The sequence below is a fragment of the Piliocolobus tephrosceles genome, chromosome 13 (assembly GCF_002776525.5).
Source record: "Piliocolobus tephrosceles isolate RC106 chromosome 13, ASM277652v3, whole genome shotgun sequence".
Lineage (NCBI taxonomy): Eukaryota > Metazoa > Chordata > Mammalia > Primates > Cercopithecidae > Piliocolobus > Piliocolobus tephrosceles.
Window position 1 is genome coordinate 10,124,475 of NC_045446.1, and position 21,755 is coordinate 10,146,229.

At 58.3% G+C, this 21,755-nt stretch overlaps 1 protein-coding gene across 1 annotated transcript in view; it reads left to right on the forward strand.

Moving 5' to 3' along the window:
• The window catches only part of MACROD1 (mono-ADP ribosylhydrolase 1), a 175,459-nt gene that overhangs the window by 141,508 nt on the left and 12,196 nt on the right, over positions 1-21,755 (forward strand). Inside the window, exon 4 of the mRNA XM_023186595.2 lies at positions 17,400-17,429. Coding sequence (XP_023042363.1) covers positions 17,400-17,429 — 30 coding nt within the window. The remainder of the gene's footprint in view (positions 1-17,399; positions 17,430-21,755) is intronic.

The following is a 21,755-nucleotide window of genomic DNA, read 5'->3' on the forward strand; positions in this document are numbered from 1 at the left end:
TGGAGCCCCTAAATCTGGGTCCTGCTCGCCATCCTGCAACTCATCAGCCATCGGCTCTGGGCACCATCCCAGCCTTGCTGTGCCCCCATTTCCTTATCTTAACAGGGCCATCTTAGACCTCCTAGGGCTAGCGAGAGTCCAGTGAGGTCCCAGGAGGAAAGGGCTTCATATCCTGTGAAGTGCTGTAACAATACGACTCACCATTATTAGACCGTGGTCAACTAAAGCTGGGCCACCCCTGGCTTCACTTGGGCCTGTTCTCAGCTGGGGGCAGGGGAAGGAGGTGACTTGACTCAAGGGAGGAACAGGGTCTTCCCCACTGGGAGGTGGGGTCTGTGGTCATCATCAGGGACCCTTAGCCCCAGGCTCTGTGCTGGGCATCCAGGCATGAAGCCATGCCAGGGCAGTGGTCAGGGGCTGGCACCAAGACAAGAACAAATTGCAGATATTCAGAGGGCACAACTCTGGCCTCAGCCTTCCCCACAGGCCCCAGCCTGGGCATCACTTCCAAGGAGGTTTGGACTCCCAGCCCAGGGCCCCAGTGATGTCCCAGTATACTATGGAATGTTCACATGAATGCATGGATATGTAACCTGTGAGTAGGCAGGCTGTGTGCGCCACTTCAGGGACACCTGGCCAGCACACATCAGAAAGCTCCAGCAGCGGCCGGGTGCGGTAGCTCATGCCTGTAATCCCAGCACTTTGGGAGGCCAAGGCAGGTGGATCACTTGAGGTCAGGGGTTCATGACCAGCCTGGGCAACATGGCGAAACCCCGTCTCTACTAAAAATCCAAAAATTAGCTGACATGGTGGCGGATGCCTGTAATCCCAGCTACCGTGAAGGCTGAGGCAGGAGAATCACTTGAACCTGGGAGGCAGAGGTTGCAGTGAGCAGAGATTGTGCCACTGCACTCCAGCCTGGGTGACAGAGTGAGACTCTGTCACAAAAAAAAAAAAAAAAAAGAGGAAGGAAGGAAGGCAGGCAGGCAGGCTCGCTCCAGCAGCTTCTCTGATCCAAGTTCTAACTCCACCGTGCTCCCTTCCCACCATTATGCACAACACAGAGGGGCTGGGGCTTCTCCCCTCTAAGCACAAGGTCTAGGACCAGGAGGGTGGGCCTGGCACAGAGCTTCAGGGAGAGCCAGAGAGCAAGAACTCCAGCCCAGGAGGAAAGTCCCAGAGAGGGTGCCCCAAGAAGCAGGCACAGAAGGGACAAAGCCAGATGGGGTGAAGTCAGCAACCCCCAGGGCTGGTGCTGGGATCAGGGAGGGGCCCAAGGCAGGTCAGACCAGGCCACTGGCACTGGAGAGGCTGCCAGCCAGGACAAGAGCATCCCTACAGCCCTGCTCCAGTGCCTGCCTCCATCCTCGTCCTCACCCCTCCCCTCAGCATGCTCCTGCCCCCAGGCCCTGAAACAAGGGTCTTACTTCTCTGCATCCTTCCACCTCTCCAGTCCTAACCAACTCCTCTTCATCAGCCCAGGGCCTGGCCAACCTGTCATCAGAGAGGCCTCCCTAACCCCCACATCCCCACCACCCACCCACCTTCCCTTTTTTTTTTTTTAAAGAGATAGGATCTACTATGTTGCCCAGGCTGGATTTGAACTCATGAGCTCAAGCGATGCTCCCACTTCAGCCTCCCAAGTAGCTGGAATTGCAGGTGCACACCACCATGCCCAGCTTCTAACCCCACCTTCCCGATCAGGTCACCTTCTTCTGTCTCCCTCCTCCGCTTCTGTTTTGTAGCACTCAGCTCGTTGGTGATTGCTTACGATTTCTATGACTGTGTTTTGCATCTACCGGCCAACATGTCCACATCTCTAAGATCCGGGTGTGGCTGATTTTTTTCTCTGGTGGTGTGTTTGCTTCCCGGGCAGTATATATAATAGTAGCGTGACTTAGAATCACAGGCACCTGTGTCCAGTGATGTGTGTTTTGTTAGTATTCATCTCTCCACCAGACTGTGGGCACCTTGAGGGCACAGCTGGGCCTATTTGGGTTCCTGCATGTCCCCAGCCCCTGCTACAGTGTCCAGCATGTGAGGACAGCATGGTCAGGCATTGGTGAATGTGGCGAATGAATGAATGGACAGAACATTAAACAGCAGTGAGCATCAGGCTGACAGAGCCCTTCAAGGTAACAATGACAGAGCTGTCCCAAGGCCAACCATGATTCATAAAACTGGGAATTGCCCAGAGATGATGACCCCTGGGGTTCTGGGGGGCCAGATGCACATCCAGCTACTGGGGAGTGGGTAGAGTCTGGGTGTGAGTTTGGGGGGTGATGGGGACATGACAGGGGAGATCAGGTCTAACCAGCTGCCCCTAGGTAGGTGGGGAGACAGACTCCAGAGAGGGTGGGAACGCAGGCCTGGGCAGAGGCAGGACTATGTCACCCAGGGGGTGGCCGTTCCACTTGTCAGCTGGTCAGCCCCCAGCCCCAGCAGGACTGAGGCGGTTGGTGGCCAGGCTTCTCTCATGGGCCCCTCTTTCCCTTGGGAGTTTCCTCTGCTCCCCACCAGTGACATCACCTCCCCTGCCCCATCCCTTCCAGACACTCAGGGCTGCCTCTCCCAGCTCCCTGCCTTCTCAGCCATCATTCCCAGCAGAGGATATGCTTTTTGCGGTGATTTAGACCTTCCTTTACTCCAGCTGTCATTCACCTGTTACACACATCCCAAGTTCAGGAAGGAGATGTGAACTGTGTCCTGAAAGACGGCGCTGTGGAGACACCAGCCTCGGCCAGGGCAGGGAGGGCTGTGTGATGAGCAGCTCATGGGCATGGGTCCAAGAGGAGGGTGGGGGCGAGGCCAGCTGTGCAGGGTGGGCTGGGAAGGGCCTCCAGGAGAGAGACTGGGTCTTCTGGCCGGTGCAGAGTCTGTGGCAGGTGGAAGCAGATGGGGGCTGGAGCCTGGGACAGTGAGGAAGGGGATACCATTGGGAGCGAGAGGTGGGGCCTGATCCAAAGGGAGGGCAGCAGCCCCAAGACATCGGGGAGCCAGGGGACGGGGTCCCTGTGACTGCCCGAGGTCGGGGATGCAGGAGGCTCTGAGATTGGTGCCTCAGAGACCTCTACTGGGGATCCCCTAACCCTGTCACTGTGCCTCTTCTGCCAGCCGCCAGATTCCCGTTTCAGGGGCTTCAAGCTCTGCAGCCCCCTCATCTCTCCTCCAGTTCCTCTGCCCCAATGTGAGCTGCTTTATGGCCTTAGCCTCCTCCACAGCGCAAAGGCTCTTGAGGCCCAGCGCCCACATCCCAGCACCCGGCTGAACCAACCACAGCAGGTGGCCACTCCCCACTTCACTGGGAACTCAAGAGGCTCCTGGCCCTTCCCCTTGGGTTGTCTCTGTCCCCCAGCAGACCCCAATAGAGCTAAGGCCACTGATGGTGCCCTGGGGCGGGGAAGTCGGGATGGGAGAGTCTGAGGTGGGGTGCCCTGAACCCAGGGTCCCTCTCCCAGAGTCCTGGGGCTTCCTGGGGCTGCAGAGCTGGGGTTGAGGAAACAGATGGCATCCTCTGGGACTCCTCACCTGCCCTCACCTGCTGGCCTAGGTGCTCCAGAGGCAGGGAAGTAAGGAGAAAGAGTGTCCTAAGCCCAGGGTCTCCCTCCCTGAGTCCAGGGCTAGGGCCGGTGCCCCCAGCAGCCAGGCCTGGCAGGTTCTGAGCTGGGAACTGGGAACCGCTGAGGCTGGGCACTGGGAGGAGCTGCGGGACGAGGGGGAGGGGAAGAGGATCAGCGCCAGCGGCAGGGGGCGGGGCGCGATGGGGTTGCCCAGCAACCAGCACGCTGCGCTGCCGAGGAGGGATTCTTAAAGAGCTGAGCAGAAAGGCTGGGGCGCGAAGCGGAGGGGTTGAGGCCGGGCCTCGCATACCAATGGCTGCCACACTGACCTCCTCCTGCCTCCTGCTCCTTCCTCCTGCCTCCTGCCTCCCACCTCCCACCTCCCCCCACCCTTCTCCCTCCTCCCTCTCCCTCATCCCTCTGCAGCGTGGAACCCAAGCTGGGAGGGCAGGGGAACAGAGAGGAGGAGGCGCCCAGGCCAGGGGGCCCCTAACGTAGGCAGGCAGGCAGGCAGGCAGGGATCCGGCTAGGGTCCTCTCGTGTCCCCACAGGACAAGGCCTGGGAGGGGTAATAACACAGGACAAGGGGCACCCTGGGCTCCAGACCCTCAGCACAGGCCCTGGCACTGGGGACAGCAGGGAACTAGAAGGCCTGATCCCCACTCCACCCAGCCCTTCCCATGCACCTCCCAGGCACTCCCCACTGGGGAAGCACTAGTTTTAGAGTCAGACAGAACTGCTTCTTCCACCAACCCAGCCCCGCATCCTGAGAGTCCTGGGCAGCCTCAGAGAGTGAGCAGCCACTGGCTGCACAGAGGTGGCAGGTGCCCAGCAGGCAGAGGATGGTGCTTCCTGTTGTCTGACTTAGATTCCCTGTGCAGCAAGTGGCTGCTGCCTTTCCTCTGTCCTTACTGAGAAGGGAACGGTTTTGGCCTTGGCGCAACACTTCGTATTCCAAAAAGCAAAGTGACAATTCAGCTGTGCCACCTTATTCCAGTTCCTTTCCTTCTAGGGCCATGGTTTCAAATCTGTTTTGGGGGAGGGGAACATAGGTCAAGGGCACCTTGCTGGGGTCCCCAAGAGGATTCTCCCATGGAAATTGTAGGAAATTGTAGGTCAAGTGTAGTGTTTACAGGCAGAGTCTGGGCCGGGCGCGGTGGCTCAAGCCTGTAATCCCAGCACTTTGGGAGGCCGAGACGGGCGGATCATGAGGTCAGGAGATTGAGACCATCCTGGCTAACATGGTGAAACACTGTCTCTACTAAAAAATACAAAAAAAACTAGCCGAGTGAGGTGGCGGGCGCCTGTAGTCCCAGCTACTCGGGAGGCTCAGGCAGGAGAATGGCGTGAACCCGGGAGGCAGAGCTTGCAGTGAGCTGAGATCCGGCCACTGCACTCCAGCCTGGGTGACAGAGCGAGACTCTGTCTCAAAAAGAAAAAAAAAAAAAAAAATACAGGCAGAGTCTGGGGAAGTGCGCAGAGCAGTCGCTGGGGGCCAGAGGGAGGTGGTAACCTCAGAGGTTAAGACCTGGGCCTCTGGGTGGGCTAGACATGAATGAGCCCCCTCCCGGCTTCCTGCAGAGGGTGGTGGAAGGCAGCATGGGCAGGAGGGTGGGAGGGCTACAGCTGCCACTGTGTCTTCACAGACGATGTGCTCTTCCATTGACTGGATTGAGGCACAGTTCTGAGCCGATCCCATCCTTGATCCAGTCCTGTCTCCATGATCTTCTCTTTGGTCCCATGGGCTGGGTCATGCCGCCTGTCCCAGCCCTCCCTCAACCCACTCTCAGCCACCATCATCCCCGCAGCCCCTGCCTCCAGGCCCATCCCTTCAATCCGCTCCCTTCCCCAGCTCTAAAGAGGGTCTTTCTAAACGGCAAGACCAACCCTGCTGCTCCCAGCTTCAGCACCTGCCATGACACCCCATGACTGTGGGAGAAGGATCAGGGAGGGCCCCGTGGGCCTAGCCACCTCCTCTGCCCTCATCTCAGCCACACTCCCCTCTGCAAAGCCCCTTCCCCACTGCTCACCCTCTGTGACATCCGTGGCCTCATCAATGTCTGTTGAATGAATGAATAGTCCTAAGAGGAGCTCTGAGGTGCCATGCCATGCTGGCCTTTGGGATCCAGGAACGTACAAAGCAGAGGAGGTCGTCTCCCCACAGGCTGCCGTGCTGTTAATAAACCAGCAAACACATCAGAGGATGAGGTCATTATGGGCCCAGGGTGTGGGCTCTAGAGGAAATAAAGAGGCTGATAAGAGGAATGGGGCAGAAGGCCCTTTAACTGGGTGGTCAGGGGCGGCCCCCTAGAAGAGGTGACATTTTCATTGAGTCCTGAAGGATAAGAAAGAGCTCCGCTTGGGAAGAGCTGGAAGAAGAGTGTGCCAGGCAGAGGGACCTGTATGTGCAAAGGCCCTGGGGCGTGAAAGAGCCAGCCCTATTGAAGGAAGAGAAAGGAGGCCAGGAAATTGTGGGGGAGGGGTGTGGGTTACAGCCATGCCTCCATGGAGGGAAGCATGGATTTTATTCTAAGTATAATCGGAAGCTATTGGAGAATTTTAAGCAGGGAAGTGACATGATCTAATTTATATTTTAAAGCGATCATCTGAACAACCACTTTGCACAGCAATTTGGCAATAACTAGTAAAGTTAAGATTATGCACACTCCACAACCCAGCAGCCTGCTCCTAAGCGTAGACCCAAGAGAAATTCTGGTGCATGTGTGCATGGGGTGTGTAAAGATGCTACTGCCACAGTGTTTGCATGAGACAAAACCAAGCATGCTTGACTGTGGGTCAGTGGGAGAATGGGTGGCTTGGCATGGGGTAGTTCCACCATGGAACATTAAACACCAGTGAAAAGGGGCCTATGAGGCCGAGCGCAGTGTCTTACACCTGTAATCCCAGCCCTTAGGGAGGCTGAGGCAGGAGGCTCACTTGAGCCCAGGAGTTCAAGACCAGCCTGGGCAACATAGGGAGATCCCGTCTCTGTGAAATTTTTGTTTGTTTGTTTTCCCGAGACAAAGTCTTGCTCTCTCTCCCAGAGCTGGAGTGCAATGACATGATCTTGGCTACTGCAACCTCCGCCTCCCAGGTTCAAGCAGTTCTCCTGCCTTACCCTCCTGAGTAGCTGGGATTACAGCCGCGCACCACCACACCCAGCTAATTTTTGTATTTTTAGTAGAGACGGGGTTTCACCATGTTGGCCAGGCTGGTCTCGAACTCCTGACCTTGTGATCTGCCTGCCTCAGCCTCCCAAAGTGCTGGGATTACAGGCATGAGTTACCGCACCTGGTCTGAAAATCTTAAAATTAGCCAGGAGTGGTGGTGTGTGTCTGTAGTCCTAGCTACTTGGGAGGCTGTGGCAGAAGGATCTCTTGAGCCCAGGAGGTCAAGACTGCAGTGAGCTACGATCCCACCATTACACTCACTCCAGTCTGGGCAACAGAGGGAGACCATCTGAAAAAAAAAAAAAAGAGGTGCGGGGCCCATGAGAGCAGTGTGGGCCTGCCCAGATAAATCTCACAAGCATTGGAATGAATGATAACAGCAAACCGGGAGCTCCTGTTTATACAAAACTCAAAGACACTGAACCTGTCTTACCTTATTGAGGGGCATGCATAATAAAACTCTAAAGAAAATGCATGCAAATCCAGAGTAGTGGATAGCTCTGCAGCTTCCGCTGTTTTGAGGTTGATTTCATGCATGCAGGAAATGCATGGAAAAGGCTCACCAGTTGCTGGGAGAGGAAGGCATGGAGGGGTGAGGGGCAGCGGAGGAGCCGCCGAAGTAGACGACTACAGCAGCCAGGCCTCCCGGGATGGGGATCTGGGAGTCAGGGGGAGCCCAGGCTGGCCTGGCTGTTCAGAGCTGGTGCTCACTCTTTCCTCCTACAAACCCCTGTTTTGTTTTCTACTAAAATAGCCCCGGCTAGGTGCGGTGGCTCATACCTACAATCTGAGTACTTTGACTTGAGGTCAGGAGTTCAAGACTAGCCTGGCCAATATGGTGAAACCCAGTCTCTACTAAAAATACAAAAATCAGATGGGTGTGGTGTTGTGTGCCTATAGACCCAGCTACTCAGGAGGCTGAGGCCTGGCAGAATCTCTTGAACCTGGGAGGCAGAAGTTGCAGTGAGCCCAGAGAGCGCCACTGCACTCCAGCCTGGGTGACACAGTGAGACTCTGTCTCAAAAAATATTAAAAAATCAAAGAACAATAAAATAGCTTCTGGTTTTGTCCTTTTAGAAGAAAGCTGAATCACAGAGAGGCAAGGGGCTTTCTGGGGTCACCCAGCAAGCTGGGTGCAGAGGAACCCATGACCCTTCCTACCGGGCAGTCGGGCCTGCCCAGCTGGGGCTGGGCCTTGACCTTTCCTAGGGGTCAAGGCTGCCTTCAAGACCCACCCGCTGAGGGGTCCAGGCCATTCTAAGGCCCCCCAACTCCTCCCTCGTCTTCTCTGATGCCCTCCGCCTTCCCACCCGCCAAGGCTCCCTTGATCCCCAGCCCCTCATTCCTGCGAGGATGGAGACTGCCCGGCTGGCTGGGGCCCAAGCCATCTCCTGGTAATTGAGTTTCAGGGATGCTTATGGTTATGCTAATGTGGGATGCTGAGTGCCTGCCCCATGGCGCCCGGGGGAGGGGAGGCCCAGGCAGCAGCTGGGGGTCCAGCAGCGCAGCAGCTCAGTCCTCCCATGGAAGCCAGACAGCCCGATTCAGACCCAGCTCCCCACTCCCCGGCTGCATGACCTTGGGCAAGTCACTCAGCCTCTGTGAACCTCTATTTTCTCATCTGTAAAGTGGGAAAAATCATAGGACCCCCTCAATGGGCTCTTGTCGGGAGGGCGAAATGAAAGAAGCCACTGGAAATACTTGGCCCAATTCATAGCACGGACAACTTGCTTGATAAATGTGTCATCAGCTATTTTCTGTTTCGTTTTAAAGTCTGGAAGGTCCTCCAGGGCCATGGGAACGGGGCGAGCCGAATCTGCGCCCTGAGCGAGCCTCTGACTTGCGTTTCTCTTGTTTTTGTGTTGCATGCTCATGGTATTCCATTTGGTGGAATGAACGTGAATTTCTTACTTAGCAAAATACCAATAAGTGGAAGGTGCCTGGGGACAGGGCTTGGAGAGGGGGTGTTGAGGGGGACCTCCATGTTGCCAGGGGTTTAGGGGCCAGCTTGGGGTGAGACTGGCCAGGAGATTGGGTCTCCAGGGGCCCAGGCAGCCAGGCAAAGACAGAAACCAAGAAACCCAGGCAGGAAGCAGACAAGAGAGGCCCAGGCCAGCCGGAACCACAGCCACATCAACGACTTTGAGCTTTAAACAGTGAACTGCGAGGCTTTTATGGGGAGAGGCGTGGGGGTGGGATGCCTTGATTAGACCACGAAGAGGGGCTGTAGAGTGGAGTGGACGTGGGTGAATGGGCAGGGGGCATCTGGAGGTGTGTGGGAGTGAAGGAGACCGCCCTGAGGGAAAGGGGAGTCGGGGGAAGGAGGGCCTGGAATGGGCACGGTGAGAAGGAGACCAAGGGGAATCTAGTGGGGAGGCACAGCTGGGTGCCACCCCTAGGAGCTTTGAGCAGCTCGCAGGCTCCTGTCAGAGAAGACGTGGTGAGGGGCTTAGCCCTGGACCAGCGGGGTTCAAATCCTTCTCCCTGACTTACCAAGGATGCTGGGACCTTCCGCCCGCAGGAACCAGCTCCCCCAGCTTTGGGGCCCAGTGGCACAGTGAAGCCCTATGAGGCTGTAGGTTTTACAGGCATTTTTAACTTTATCATCTATGCCTCACAAGGGCCTCAGTTAAATGATCACCCCACCATACGGATGAGGTGGGGCAGCTGACCCGAGATCACAGCTGGGGGTTTCAGGACCAGGGCTGGCAAAGCATAAGGATGTTGGCTCCTCCCACTGAAGCCTGTGGCCTTGGGCAAGTCACTTCTCTTCTCTGGGCCTCAGTTTCCCCATCTGTAAGTGGGGCAGGAGGGTGTGTGCACACATGCAAAGATGATGGTCAAAGATCCATGTGGAGGTCGGGCGTGGTGGCTCACAACTGGAATCCCAGCACTTTGGGAGGCCAAGGCAGACGGATCACTTGAGATCAGGAATTTGAGACAAGCCTGGCCAACATGGTGACACCCGTTTGTACTAAAAATAGAAAAATTAGGCCGGCATGGTGGCACACGCCTGTAATCCCAGCTACTCGGGAGGCTGAGGCAGAAGACTGTCTTGAACCCAGGAGGTAGAGGTTGCAGTGAGCTGAGATCGCACTACCGTGCTCCAGCCTGGACAACAGAACAAGACTCCATCTCAAAAAAAAAAAAAAAAATTCCATGTGGAAGCTTGCTGGGGATGCACTTGGTGCCCACAAATGGGGGCCCTCACCCTCCAGTGAGGCCCCTGCTCCCCCGGCCCCTGGGGAATGTCCAGAAAGCCTCCCACCTTCCACCTGGGCCGCCCCACCTCGGAGGACAGTGACCTTGGCCTGGGGGGACAGAGCTTGTCAAACAAGCAACTGCTCTCACAGCTTGAGATGCCTTTGAAGTCTCTTATTTTATCTTCAAAATCCAGCACATTTCACATTTTATTCCATCTGCGGGGTGTTTCTAATCTAAAACATGTTTTAAACGACTCGCCCTCAAGTCACACGGATACCCACCGCTGGCCTGCGGGAAATGGGGCATTGATTTCTCAAGAACAAAACCCGCTCCGCTCCCCTAAGCCCCCTGTGGGGCCAGGCCTGCCAGCTGGTCAGATGGTGGGACAGTTGGCAGTCATGGAGCCCCTTGGAGGTGCCAGGCTCTGTGCTGATGGCGGGGATCTGGGCTCGGGGAGGGCGAGGAGGATGCTGGGGAACGCAGCTTGTGGGAGCACCAAGGAGGCTTGCAATCCCCAGGGGAAGTCGGAGAGGCGTCCCGGAGGCAGGGGTCACCTGGACACTGCAGTAGCCAGGAGGCCCCTCTTGTCACCACCTGTGCCCCCAGTCCCTTCCTTGTGTGGTTCATCCGTCCTCTAAACCCCCCAGCAGCTCCCATTTCTCACTGAGGCTCTCACGGCCCCCCAGGGGCTGCTCCTGCCAGACCCCCCCACTTCTGTCCTCCCTCCCTGCTCCTCACTCAGCCCCGGAGGCCTCAAGGCCTTTGCTCCTCATCCCCCACCCCTGCCTGGCTGTGCTGTTCACACCAGCTCCAGGGTTCAACAGGCCCCGCCCGCCCCTCCAGACCCACTGCCCACCGCCACCCCCACCCCTTGCATTTCCTTCGAGGCCTCTGGCACTCACAGGGATTCTTATGCAAGTTGATTCTCGTGCTGTCTTTCTTGACGATCTCCCGGCCAGCTGATGCACCATGTGCCAGCAGGGCTGTGCCCATCCGTGTCCCAGCACCCGGCACACGGTGGGGCTGGCTGCACACTTGTCAGAGGACAGAAGGCTGAGATCCGGCTCACAAGGGGGAGGGGAGAATGAAGGTCAGGCCAGGACACTGGGTGACTTAGGGGAGCAGCCCCCAGCCCCCCACTCCTGGCTGGGGCCCCTCCAGGCAGCTGAGGCCACAGTGAGGCACAGAGCAGCAAGCAGGGGGAGTGGAGGCGGCCTCCAGGGACTTGAAGGTGGGCCGTGCCCGCCTCAAAGTCACCGCTGTGCCTGCTCGCCCGGCCTCTCCCTGGCCCAGGAACCTGCTCAGCGCTTTCCTCGGGTCACTGCATCTCCTCTGATGTCCTGGCCTCCGCACAGTGCCCCTCACCACCCTCAGCAGCCCCCCTCCCTGGGCTGGAGGATTTCGTCCCTGTCAGGGAACAGCAGAGGCAGCTCCTGCACCTGAGCACCTTTGTGGCTCGGGCCTCCTGCCACTGCCCTTGGAGCAGCCCCTGTCGCCTACACAGCTCCCAGCCCAGGTCCTGCCTCCCGAGGGCCCCCGGCCTCGGCCCTGGGATGGGCTTCTCTGCATGGCCCATGGTAGAGAGCTGAAGCTTGTGAGTCAGGCAGGCAGACCCAGCTCAAATTCAGCTGAGTGACTCTGGGCACCATCTGTAATGCCCATGGGCTCCTTTAGGAACTCATTAGTGGGCACCTGCGGTGAGCCAGGCACTGTGCTGAGAGCTGGAGAAGAACTGTGGGGGAGACACCTGAGGGCAGGAGTGGGGGTATCAAGATAGGCACCTGGGGGCCGGGCGTGTGACTCACGCTTGTAATCCTAGCACTTTGGGAGACAGAGGTGGGTGGATCATCTGAGCTCAGGAGTTCAAGACCAGCCTGGCCAACATGGTGAAACCCCATCTCTAAAAATAAAAAAAAAAATGAGCCAGGTGTGGTGGCTTGCACCTAGACTTTCAGCTACCCAGGAGGCTGAAGTGGGAGAATCGCCTGAACCCCGGAGGCGGAGGTTGCAGTGTACTGAGATCCAACCACAGCACTCCAGCCTGAGCAACAGTGAGACTTCATTTCCAAAAAAACATAGGCACCTGGGAGGGAATTCTGGAGGCAGTGATAATGACTCGTGGCCCCCCAGGACAGCATCACTGGGGTCCAGGAGACCTGAGGAGTTGGGGGATGATGAAGGCCTCCTCCAGGTAGAGGTGCCATGGCAGAGTCTGTGCAAAGGGCCTGGGGCTGGAGAGCATGGGGCAAGTTTGAGGACCATGTGTACGGCAGAGGGAGAGGAGGAGGGGAGGAGATGGTCTATGGGGCCTGGAGATCTGCAAGGAGCCAGTCTTTATCCTCAAAGCAAAGGGATTTCTCATTTCTCACTAAGGCTCCCAAGGCCCCCAAGGCTCCCCACCGCCAGGGGCAGCGGGTTTCATGGGGCAGCTAGGGCAAAATAGGAGATTTTACCTCCTTTCCAAATATACATTGTGAGAGGATCACTTTCCATGGCTCGGCGTCCTCATCTGTGAAACGGGTTTGTAATCGCGTCTTCCGAACAGGGAAAGGATTGAGTGAACTGTGCGCACACCAAGCTCACCCAGCCTGGGCCAGGCTTTCCACCTGGTTGGTCCCTTTCCTCCATCACAGATAAATTATATTTTATGACTTGGTTAGCGTCAAGACAAATGTATTAATATTTTATTTAATACATTTGTCTTGACGCTAAAAGTTCATTGTTTTCTTCTGATTTTAAAAGAACTACAACATCTTTTTGGGTCCCTGAAAGTGTCATGGGCCTAAGCACGTGCCTGCTGTGCCCAGCGGGGAGGCTGGTCCTGCCTGGGCCCTGGGAGACTGGCAACGCCCTCCCAGTGAGGTGTTGGCTGGTAGGGTGCCGTCCTCATGCACGTCCCTGTGCCCCTCCCTCCATGCCTTCTTATCCCTCAAGCCTCAGCTCAAATGCCACCTCCTCCGAGAAGCCTTCCCAGTCTGCAGACTTCAGCAGATCCCACACGCCCCCGTTCCCCTCGCCACACCCGGGGCAGCTCTCAAGTCTGCTCCCAGCTACCCTTCCGGTCAGGACTGGAAGCTTCCAAGGCCCAGGGACTACATACTGTTCTTTTCTCTGTGCCTGCTGCCCAGCACAACACTGGCACCCAGTTGGCACTGAATTCAAATGTTTTGTGTGGAGCATGGAGGAAGGGCTGGGTGCCACCTGTGCCTCAGGCCTCCTGTGACCTGTCATGACAGTTTCCAAACACTCAGGTCTGGCCCTCTCCCTTTCGCTGGGCAGCGGCCACCTGCCAGCCTCTAACTAGACTGGGAGCTGGGCACAAACTGGGGAGCTACTGCGCCCTGCCCTCAGGGACGGCAAGTGCTGGGGCAGAGGAGGGCTGGGAGGAGGGGTATGTGGGAGATGGAGACTGAGGCTTCCAGGCCCCCAGTCCCCAGGGACCACCAGCAGGGGACAGAGGACTTGGCAGTGACTGGCATTGAGGGGTGCCACCCCAAGGGCACAGGCACAGCACCGGGCTGGGAGCCAGTTAATCAAATCCCAGGGAGCATGGTGCAGGCACATCCTTGGGTGGGGGGAACCCGATGGGGCGGGGCTGCCTCAGCCTGCAGACTCCAAGAGCAGACTGCAGACCAGGGTGCCCCTCAGCCTCCAGGGTGTGCTTGCTGCCGGGAGGCCCCACCCCCACCCAAAGCCAAAGCAAACTGTGTCCCTCCAAGCTCCCAGGGCCAGGCTCGGGTCCCCCACTCAGCCCCACACAGCATTCAAAGACCACTGTTTGCTGGGAGCAGGTCTGGGTCCCTTGGGTGGAGCCGGGTCATGAGCCCCAGCTTGGACTCGCAGTCCAGTGCCCATCCCCCGCGTCACGCGGCCACCGCCTGCCCGAAGTCACCATGCCTTCAGCAACAAGAGCCCTTCGAGACGGGTATGTTGGGGGTCAAGAAAAGGAGCTGTAACAACCGGTGCTCCCGGGCCCAGCTCAGTCTTCCCCAGTCCCTGGATACTCTGTGAGCCTCAGTTTCCTCCTCTGAAACTGGGTCGATGACTTGTATAAGGACCAGAACCTCCCAGCAAACTGAGGGGGGTATGGGATGCAGTAGAGAAGGGACTTACAGGCTCAAGCCGGTGCCAGGGACTAGCTGAAATGAGAAGGGCCGGGCACGGGCCAAGATGTTGGGGTGCACACAGGCCTGAGGAGCAGGGAGACCCGAGAGGCCCTGCCCTGGGCTGGGCGGGCTGGGTGGGCTGGGTGGCCACACCCAGAAGGCTGTCTGTTGGCGTCGGCTGGCACAGCCGCCCTAGACTCCTCTCCGCAAGCCTCCAGGCCATTCCCCTGCATAGCCTGGTCCAGCTGTCCGGCATTGGAGGCAGCTTTATGGAGGCACCATGTGGCCGGGTGTCCAGGCCCAGGGGAGACCACCAGAACGGGGGCCCAGGGAAAAGAGGAGCTAAGGAACTGGGTCCCAGGCACCAGGTTGGCCACCTGCCCCCCGGAGCCCTCACCCGTGGAACGTCAGGCACGGGGGCTGGAGAAGGGGACACAGAAGACTGGCCTCCCCAGGCGCCCACTGGGTGTGGGTCAGGCCTGGGACCAGGTCCTCTGTGCAACCAAGTCTGAGCCCCCAGCACTGGGCCGCAGCTACTCTCTCCCCACTGTGGCAAATCACATCTCCTGGCCTGGCCTCCCCCACCTCCACCCAGTGAAGTCTTCTCTCTGCCCCCAGTTCACCCCTCCTCAGGCTCTGGCCAGGTTACTATCAGGTCAGTTCACCCCACTCACCTTGCCAGGTGCAGTGCAGGCCACACACAGTGGAGTTTGGGGGTGCCACGTGGGCAGGGGGATAGCATCACCTTCCCACAGGGGCCCGCAGAATGGCAGGTCAGCACCCCTCCCCTACCACCCCTTCGAGGCTCGCTGCCAACCTATTTGGCACGGTGCCGTCTTTGAGCAGGAGCCAGCTCATTTGTGGCCGGTGTTAATTAAGAGAGAGAGGTGATGTGGGGATGTGGGGAGGGGCCAAGGAGAGCAGCTGCCAACCGCTGCCAGGATTGCCCAGGCCAAGGGGCCTGGAGCTGGACCGAGACCTGAGATGCCCCTCCTCCCTCGCTAGCTCTGGGCTGGCGCTGCCCAGACACCCAGCCCTCGCCTCTGCAGCTGGACTTGCTGGGGGGGGAGTGGGTGGAGGCTGCATCTGGGGCTTGCAGGGTGCTCTGCCTGGTTTTGAGAAGGCAGGCCCCACCCCTGGCCAGGGAAAGGCAGTCCCTCTGACCAACCCTCAGGCAGTGTCCCTGGGGTCAGCTGGCTTTGTGGCTTGGCTTTGGAGTCAGAAAGACTCTTCCAGTTCTGCTGCTGCCACCCCATGACTCAAGCTCCCTCAGCCTGTCTCCTTCTCTGAGAAGGGAACCGTCACACCTCCCTTGTGGCTTTGTTATGATAATAAATGGGCCCATCTGTGCCCAGCACCCAGTCTACACCCAGCAAATAGTCTTGGTCAGCAGAAATGTACATTCGTGCCCAGGCACAGTGGCTCACACCTGTAATCCCAGCACTTTGGGAGGCCATGGCAAGTGGATCACTTGAGGTCAGGAGTTCGAGACCAGCTTGACCAACTTGGTGAAACCCCGTCTCTACCAAAAATACAAAAAATTAGCCAGGTGTGGTGGCACGTGCCTGTCATCCCAGCTACTCAGGAGACTGAGGCAGGAGAATCGCTTGAACCTGGGAGGTGGAGGTTACAGTGAGCCGAGATGGCACCACTGCACTCCAGTCTGGGCCACAGAGCCAGACTCCGTCTCAAAAAAAACAAAAAAGAAAAAAATGTGCATTCGTGGGCACAGGCCCCACCCAGAGTCACTGGGGGGCCCACCCCTCTGCAGCCTGTCCGGGGCCAGCCTGGGCAGCCCATTGTGGTCCGGCTCCCTGCTCTCCCTCCGGCTCCGACTGCGGCTTATGCTCCCACTGCCTCGCTGGCACCACTCAGCTCGCCTCCCCCTCACTTCCCGCGGCCCCCACCCCTGCTCTGGGAGCGCCCAGCCGCTCCTCGCCTCTCCATCTTAATTAGCTGCTTGTATTAATCTCGCAAGTAACGTGGCAACTTGCAGCCTTGGGTTTTCGGGCTGTGGAATTAATTATTCCCCAAGCGAAGAGCTGTCAGCTCTGGGAGACCAGCCACTCGGAGCCGCCCGACACCACTTAGCAGCGTCCATGCCATCCTCATGGCATCTTGGGCCCACAGCCTAGCTGGCCCAGCTTGGCTCTGTGTCCCTCATCCTTTCTACAGAAAGGGTTGCAATGGACTGGGCAGATGGGGTGGGTAGCAAAGCCATGTGCAGAGCTGAAGGCCCCACCTGGGAGCCAGTACTCCTCAGTAGAGGCGCGAGCACAGCTGGCCTCTCACCTGGGCCGCATCTGGGCCTGGGCAGCACCTGCCTGGCCTCACCCGCTGCTTTCCCTGATGAGCTCTGACAGTTACCACGGACACAGGCTGCGGGCGGGAGCTGGAGCCCAGGCTGGGGGCAGCGTTGGCATACACAGCTCTGGCATTCCTGCAGAGGGGGGCTGCCAGCCTCACTTTGCCCCCGTGTCAGCTGCATGGTGGCGGGGGGCAGCCAGCCGGACAGACTGAGACGGACAGGGCTGTGCAGGAAGGTGGCAGCCACAAAGCTGTCAGTCCAGCTCTGCCTGGCAGCGCCACCCTTAGTCCAAGGAGGGGGCGGGGACCCAGGCCTTCCTGCAGCGGGCTCAGAGCTGAGGACCCCCTCTATTGGCCTTCACACCAGCCGGTGAGGTGGGGCTAGTCTCCCACATGGGGAAACTGAGGCACGAGGCCACATGGCCTGTCACCCCGCCGTTGACCGACTTTGGCTTCAGTGGCGGTGGTCCGAGCCCTTACCCGGCGTGCCTTGTCCCTCTTGCGGTTGGGTGCCCTGCCCCCACCCCCGCCCCCATCTGTGCCCCCCAGCGCTGCCCCGAGTTCTCAGTCCTCCAGCTCTGGCCCTGGGCAGCGCTTAGCCCGGTTGCAAAGGTGCAGTTGCTTCCTAGTGGCTTCAAGTCTGTGCCCTGCCGGAAGCTGTGAGCCCTGGGGACAGGTCCTTTCCTCCCCGCATCTCTGCACCAGGCCTGGCGCTGACCGGCCTTAGGAGATACTGTGGGCAAAAGAGCAAAGGAATGAAAGGGCCATGGCAGGGGCCATCTGCCTCCCTGGACCACCCATGCACTGGCGTTCGGGTGAGCGGGCAGGCCCTGGTAACTTTCCTGTGTCCCCAGCCCTACCACCCTACAAACCCTCGGCCCATGAGGAACCTCCTCCCTCTCCACCATCATCTACCACCGCCCCAGAGGGCTCAAGTCTGAAGACCCAGCTGGCAGCCCACTCCCATTTTGACCTCACCCTCCCCTCAAGGCTGATAGTCCCGTCGCAGCCCCTTCCCCACTGATCTGCCTTTGTCTCTCTCTCTCTTGCAGCCAACAGCTCCCTGCTCGGAGGCGGTGGCGGTGAGTGGACCTTCTGTCTTGGTGGGGGTGGGGGTGGGGGTGCGGTGTGGCATCTCCCCTGCCGAGTCTGTTCCTCCCCTACCCCTCGCCCCCGGCGCCCAGCTCGTTGCCATCCACCTTCCGCGCTGTCCTCACAGGGTGCCTCCCTCCCCAGAGCTGGAGACCTGGATGGCAGGCCTGGCACCCTCACCACCAGGCAACCCAGGCAGGCAGGCCTCCTGCTCTGTAACTGGGCGGGGGCCACAAGTGTGGTGGAAAAAACCCAGCCCTGACCTTGATCTCCCTGTGACCTTGGGCAGCTCTGGCCCTCTTGGCCTCAGTTTCCCCACCTGTGAGGGCAAAATTATCATCTCTGCCCTGCCCTTGGACCTTGGGCTCTGCAGCCAGGACAGGGAGAGACCTGTCAGCTCTCAGCCCTGGGATGTCTCTGTGTTTGCCATTGTTAATGACCACAATGGAGCAGGGGTTCTGGCAGGGCCGGGCAGGCAAGCAGGAGGTCAGAGGTCAGGGTGGACCTGGCCGCAAGCGATACAGGCCAGGTCACAGGTACCAAGCAGGGGTGTCCCTGTACCCCCAGCACCTGCCTCCATGGCCAGCCCACCCAGAGCAGACCACATCAGCCCCTCAGCCCAGTGCCTCAGCCCCCCAGCTGGCCGGGCTGCCCGCTGTCTGCACAGGCAGCAGGATGATTGGTGAGCCAGGGGCCAGGGGTTAATGCGCCGTCGGATAAATCCTGGGGGCCATGTTTACGGCAGTAGTGGCGGGGCCCAGGCCAGGTTTTAAAAGGGGGAAAAATAAAAGGGGCATGAAGGTCAGGAATAAATAAGAGCAGCGTTAAGAGCTGTCAGTGACCAGCCAGGATGCAGAATGGGGGTCTGTTTGTGGCTGAAATGTTTTCCCTCCTCCCCATTCTCCTCTAGCTGTCCCCATGGAGGTCACAGCTCCCTGGAGGCCTCACAGAATAAGGGGCTTTGCTGGGGACTGTGGTCCTGAAAACAGGCCACCTAGGACCCTCTTCCGAAGCCTGTCCTTTTGGAGGACACTTTACAGACCTGACACCTGCATGTCCCACTCACAGCACCCTGCCCTTCCTCTGTTCATTCATTACCCTTGTGTGCCGGGCCCTGAGCTGGGTGCCGGGACAGGTGCTGCCGGGCACAGATGGGCCTGGCCTCTGTCCCGTGAGCTCCCAGTGCAGATGAGAGCACCACCAAGACACAGGGTGATCTGTGGTGTGGGCTTGGGGGTGGGAGTGGCACCGTAGGAGCTTGATGAGGAGCGCCTGTCCCTGCTTGGGCATCAGGAAGGCTTCTAGAAGGAGGTGGCGCCTCCACTGCTATCTGCAGGATGCATAGGCGTGAGCCCAGTGAAGAGTGCTGGGAAGGGTGTCCCGGGCAGAGGGAACAGCCCAGGCAAAGGCCTGGAAGTGGAGGAGAGGGAGGGGAATTTAGGGAGGCTCTGACACAGGAATGGCTGGAGCCCAGCCAAGAGGCGCAGAGATGGGAGATGGCCCAGGAGCCCAGAGAGCCTGTGAGGAGCGAGGTCGTTAGTTATTCAGTTCAGGAAGATAAAGGATCACAAAGCGGGTGGGCCTTTCAGTCCCACACCAGCTCATCAAGTCTCTTCTGCCACAACCCTGCCAGGGTTCTCATCTCACTCAGGGCCTGGGCCAAGTTCCTTAGCACGGTTCGTCAGGTCCCCAGTCACCTCTCACAGTCACCTCCACGCTGCCACCCTCCCCACTTTGCTCCGGCCACCCTGGCCTCCCTGGACAGGCGCCGCCCACTCCTGCCTCCGGGCCTTCGCCCTGGCAGTTCCTTCTGCCTGCAGTGTCCTTGCTCCAGTTGTCCACGCGGCTGCTCCGTTCACTCTGACAGGCCTTCACTTGAATGTCGTCTCTCAGGAGGGCCCACCCTGGCCCCTAGCTGAAATTGCGGCTGCCTCCCCTGCCCCATGCTGGCACTCCCTCGGCCCCCGCCCTGCTCTGGTTTTAATTTTTCTGAGCACCTGTTTCCTTCTAACGTGCCGTATGATTTACTTATATATGGTGTTCCTTGTCTTCTACCCCCTGAAAATGAAAGACTATCTCCTGCACCCAGAACCGGGGCTGGCACTTACAACAAGTGCTCAATAAATGTTTGTAATCCCAGCCTGTAATCTCAGCACTTTGGGAGGCCAAGGCAGGAGGACTGCTTGAGCCCAGGAACTTGGGAGCAGCCTGGGGAACATAGTAAGACCCCATCTCTAAAAAAAAAAAAAAAAAAAAAAGAAATCAACCAACTATGGTAGCACGTGTGCCTATAGTCATAGCTTGGGAGGCTGAGGTAGGAGGATCACTTGAGCCCGGGTGGTTAAGGCTTCCGTGAGCTGTGATTGTGCCACTGCACTCCAGCCAGGGTGACAGAGTTAGACCCTGTCTCAAAAAACAAGGAACAAGGGGCCAGGCATGGTGGCTCATGCCTGTAATCCCAGCACTTTGGGAGGCCGAGGCAGGTGGATCACCTCAGGTCAGGATTTAGAGACCAGCCTGGCCAAGATGGTGAAACCCTGTCTTTACTAAAAACATAAAAATTAAGGCTGGGAGCGGTGGCTCACGCCTGTAATTCCAGTTCTTTGGGAGGCTGAGGTGGGCAGATCACGAGGTCAGGAGTTCAAGACCAGCCTGGCCAACATGGTAAAACCCTAAAATACAAAAATTGGCTTTTTCTACTAAAAATACAAAAATTAGCTGGGCATGGTGGTACACACCTGTAATCCCAGCTACTCAGGAGGCTGAGGCAGGAGAATTGCTTGAACTCCGTAGGCAGAGGCTACAGTGAGCCAAGATCACACCACTGCACTCCAGCTTGGGTGACAGAGTGAGACCCTGTCTCAAAAAAAAAAAAAAAAGGTTTATTGAATGAATGAACTACAGGTAAAGGTGGGTGATCTGTGGTGTGGGCATGGGGTAGGAGTGGCACCGTAGGAGCTTGATGAGGAGTGCCTGTCCCTGCTTGGGCATCAGGAAGGCTTCTAGAAGGAGGTAGCACCTCCACTGCAATCTGAGGGACTCTATGCATTAAGCAGCGGCCTTACCCAAGGGCAACCAGTGGAAACCACAGATGTTTTGGCAAATCAGGAGTGGCTCACAGATGGCCAGTAACCTCACTCTAGGAAGTGGAGGGGCCCTGCCCTGGCCACTCAGGGGCACAGTGGAAGCCTCTGTGGTTCCCCTTCCAGCATTTAGGGGTGAGGAGTGGCTGGCACAGGCCTCTCACACAACCCGACTGATGCAGAGATGGACGGGGCGGGTGCCCCTGGAGGAAGTGGGCCCGGAGTCCAGCCTTTTAACATGGGCTGAGATTTATGGAGCCGCCGCTAGTGCTTGCTGGGCCTGTCACTCTGCTAATGTGATTGGAACACAGTGGAGGTGGCGGGGAGGGGGCTGTGGTAGGGACGAGGCTGGGGCTGGAATGGAGCCCAGCCTGGTCCCCGGAGGTGCTCTGCCCTCCCCTGTACCCCTGCTCCTCCCACCATCCTTTGAGTTCATCCAGCCCTAGTCCCCTACCTGCCCAAGTTAGCCCCCACCTGACTCTGCCCAGGCACACCCGTCTTCCCCTGGAGTCCCTGGACATCCCTCCTACATGAGTTCAGGCCTCTACCCACGCCCCTCCCATGACCACTCACCCACTGTTCGAACAAGCACAAGGGCCATCCTGCCTGCCCTGGCCACTCTGCCCAGAACCCTGACACACACCACTGCTCCGTGTCTTCGTCCCACAGCCCTGGTTCCCTGCTTGTGTTTTGTGTTTGTTCTTCATTGCCTGCTTCCCCATCATTCCGGTGGCCATTCCGGAGTCCATTCCGTACTCTCCCTGAGGGCGGGATTATGGGAGATTCTGAGCCCCTAGAAGAGCTTCCTGCTCTGGAGTAAATAATTAACATCTGTGGCGCAGTGAGTGGCACCCTTTGTGTGCCCTGGGAGATGGGGACACAGCTGTCAGTCTGGCACCCTCCTCCCATCCCCTCACCCTGGGGGGGACTGCCAGCCTGCCAGTCCCTCAATGGAGAGGGGCAGTAGGCAACACCCTGGCCAATACCCCAACCAGCATCCTAGCCAACACCCCAACCAACACACCAGCCAATACGCCAACCAACACACCAGCCAACACCCCAACACACCAGGCAATACCCCAACCAACACCCCAACCAACACACCAACCAACACTCCAGCCAACATGCCAGCCAACACCCCAACCAACATGCCAACCAATACTCCAACACCCCAACCAACACCCCAGCCAACACCCCAGCAACATGCCAGCCAACAACCCAGCAACATGCCAA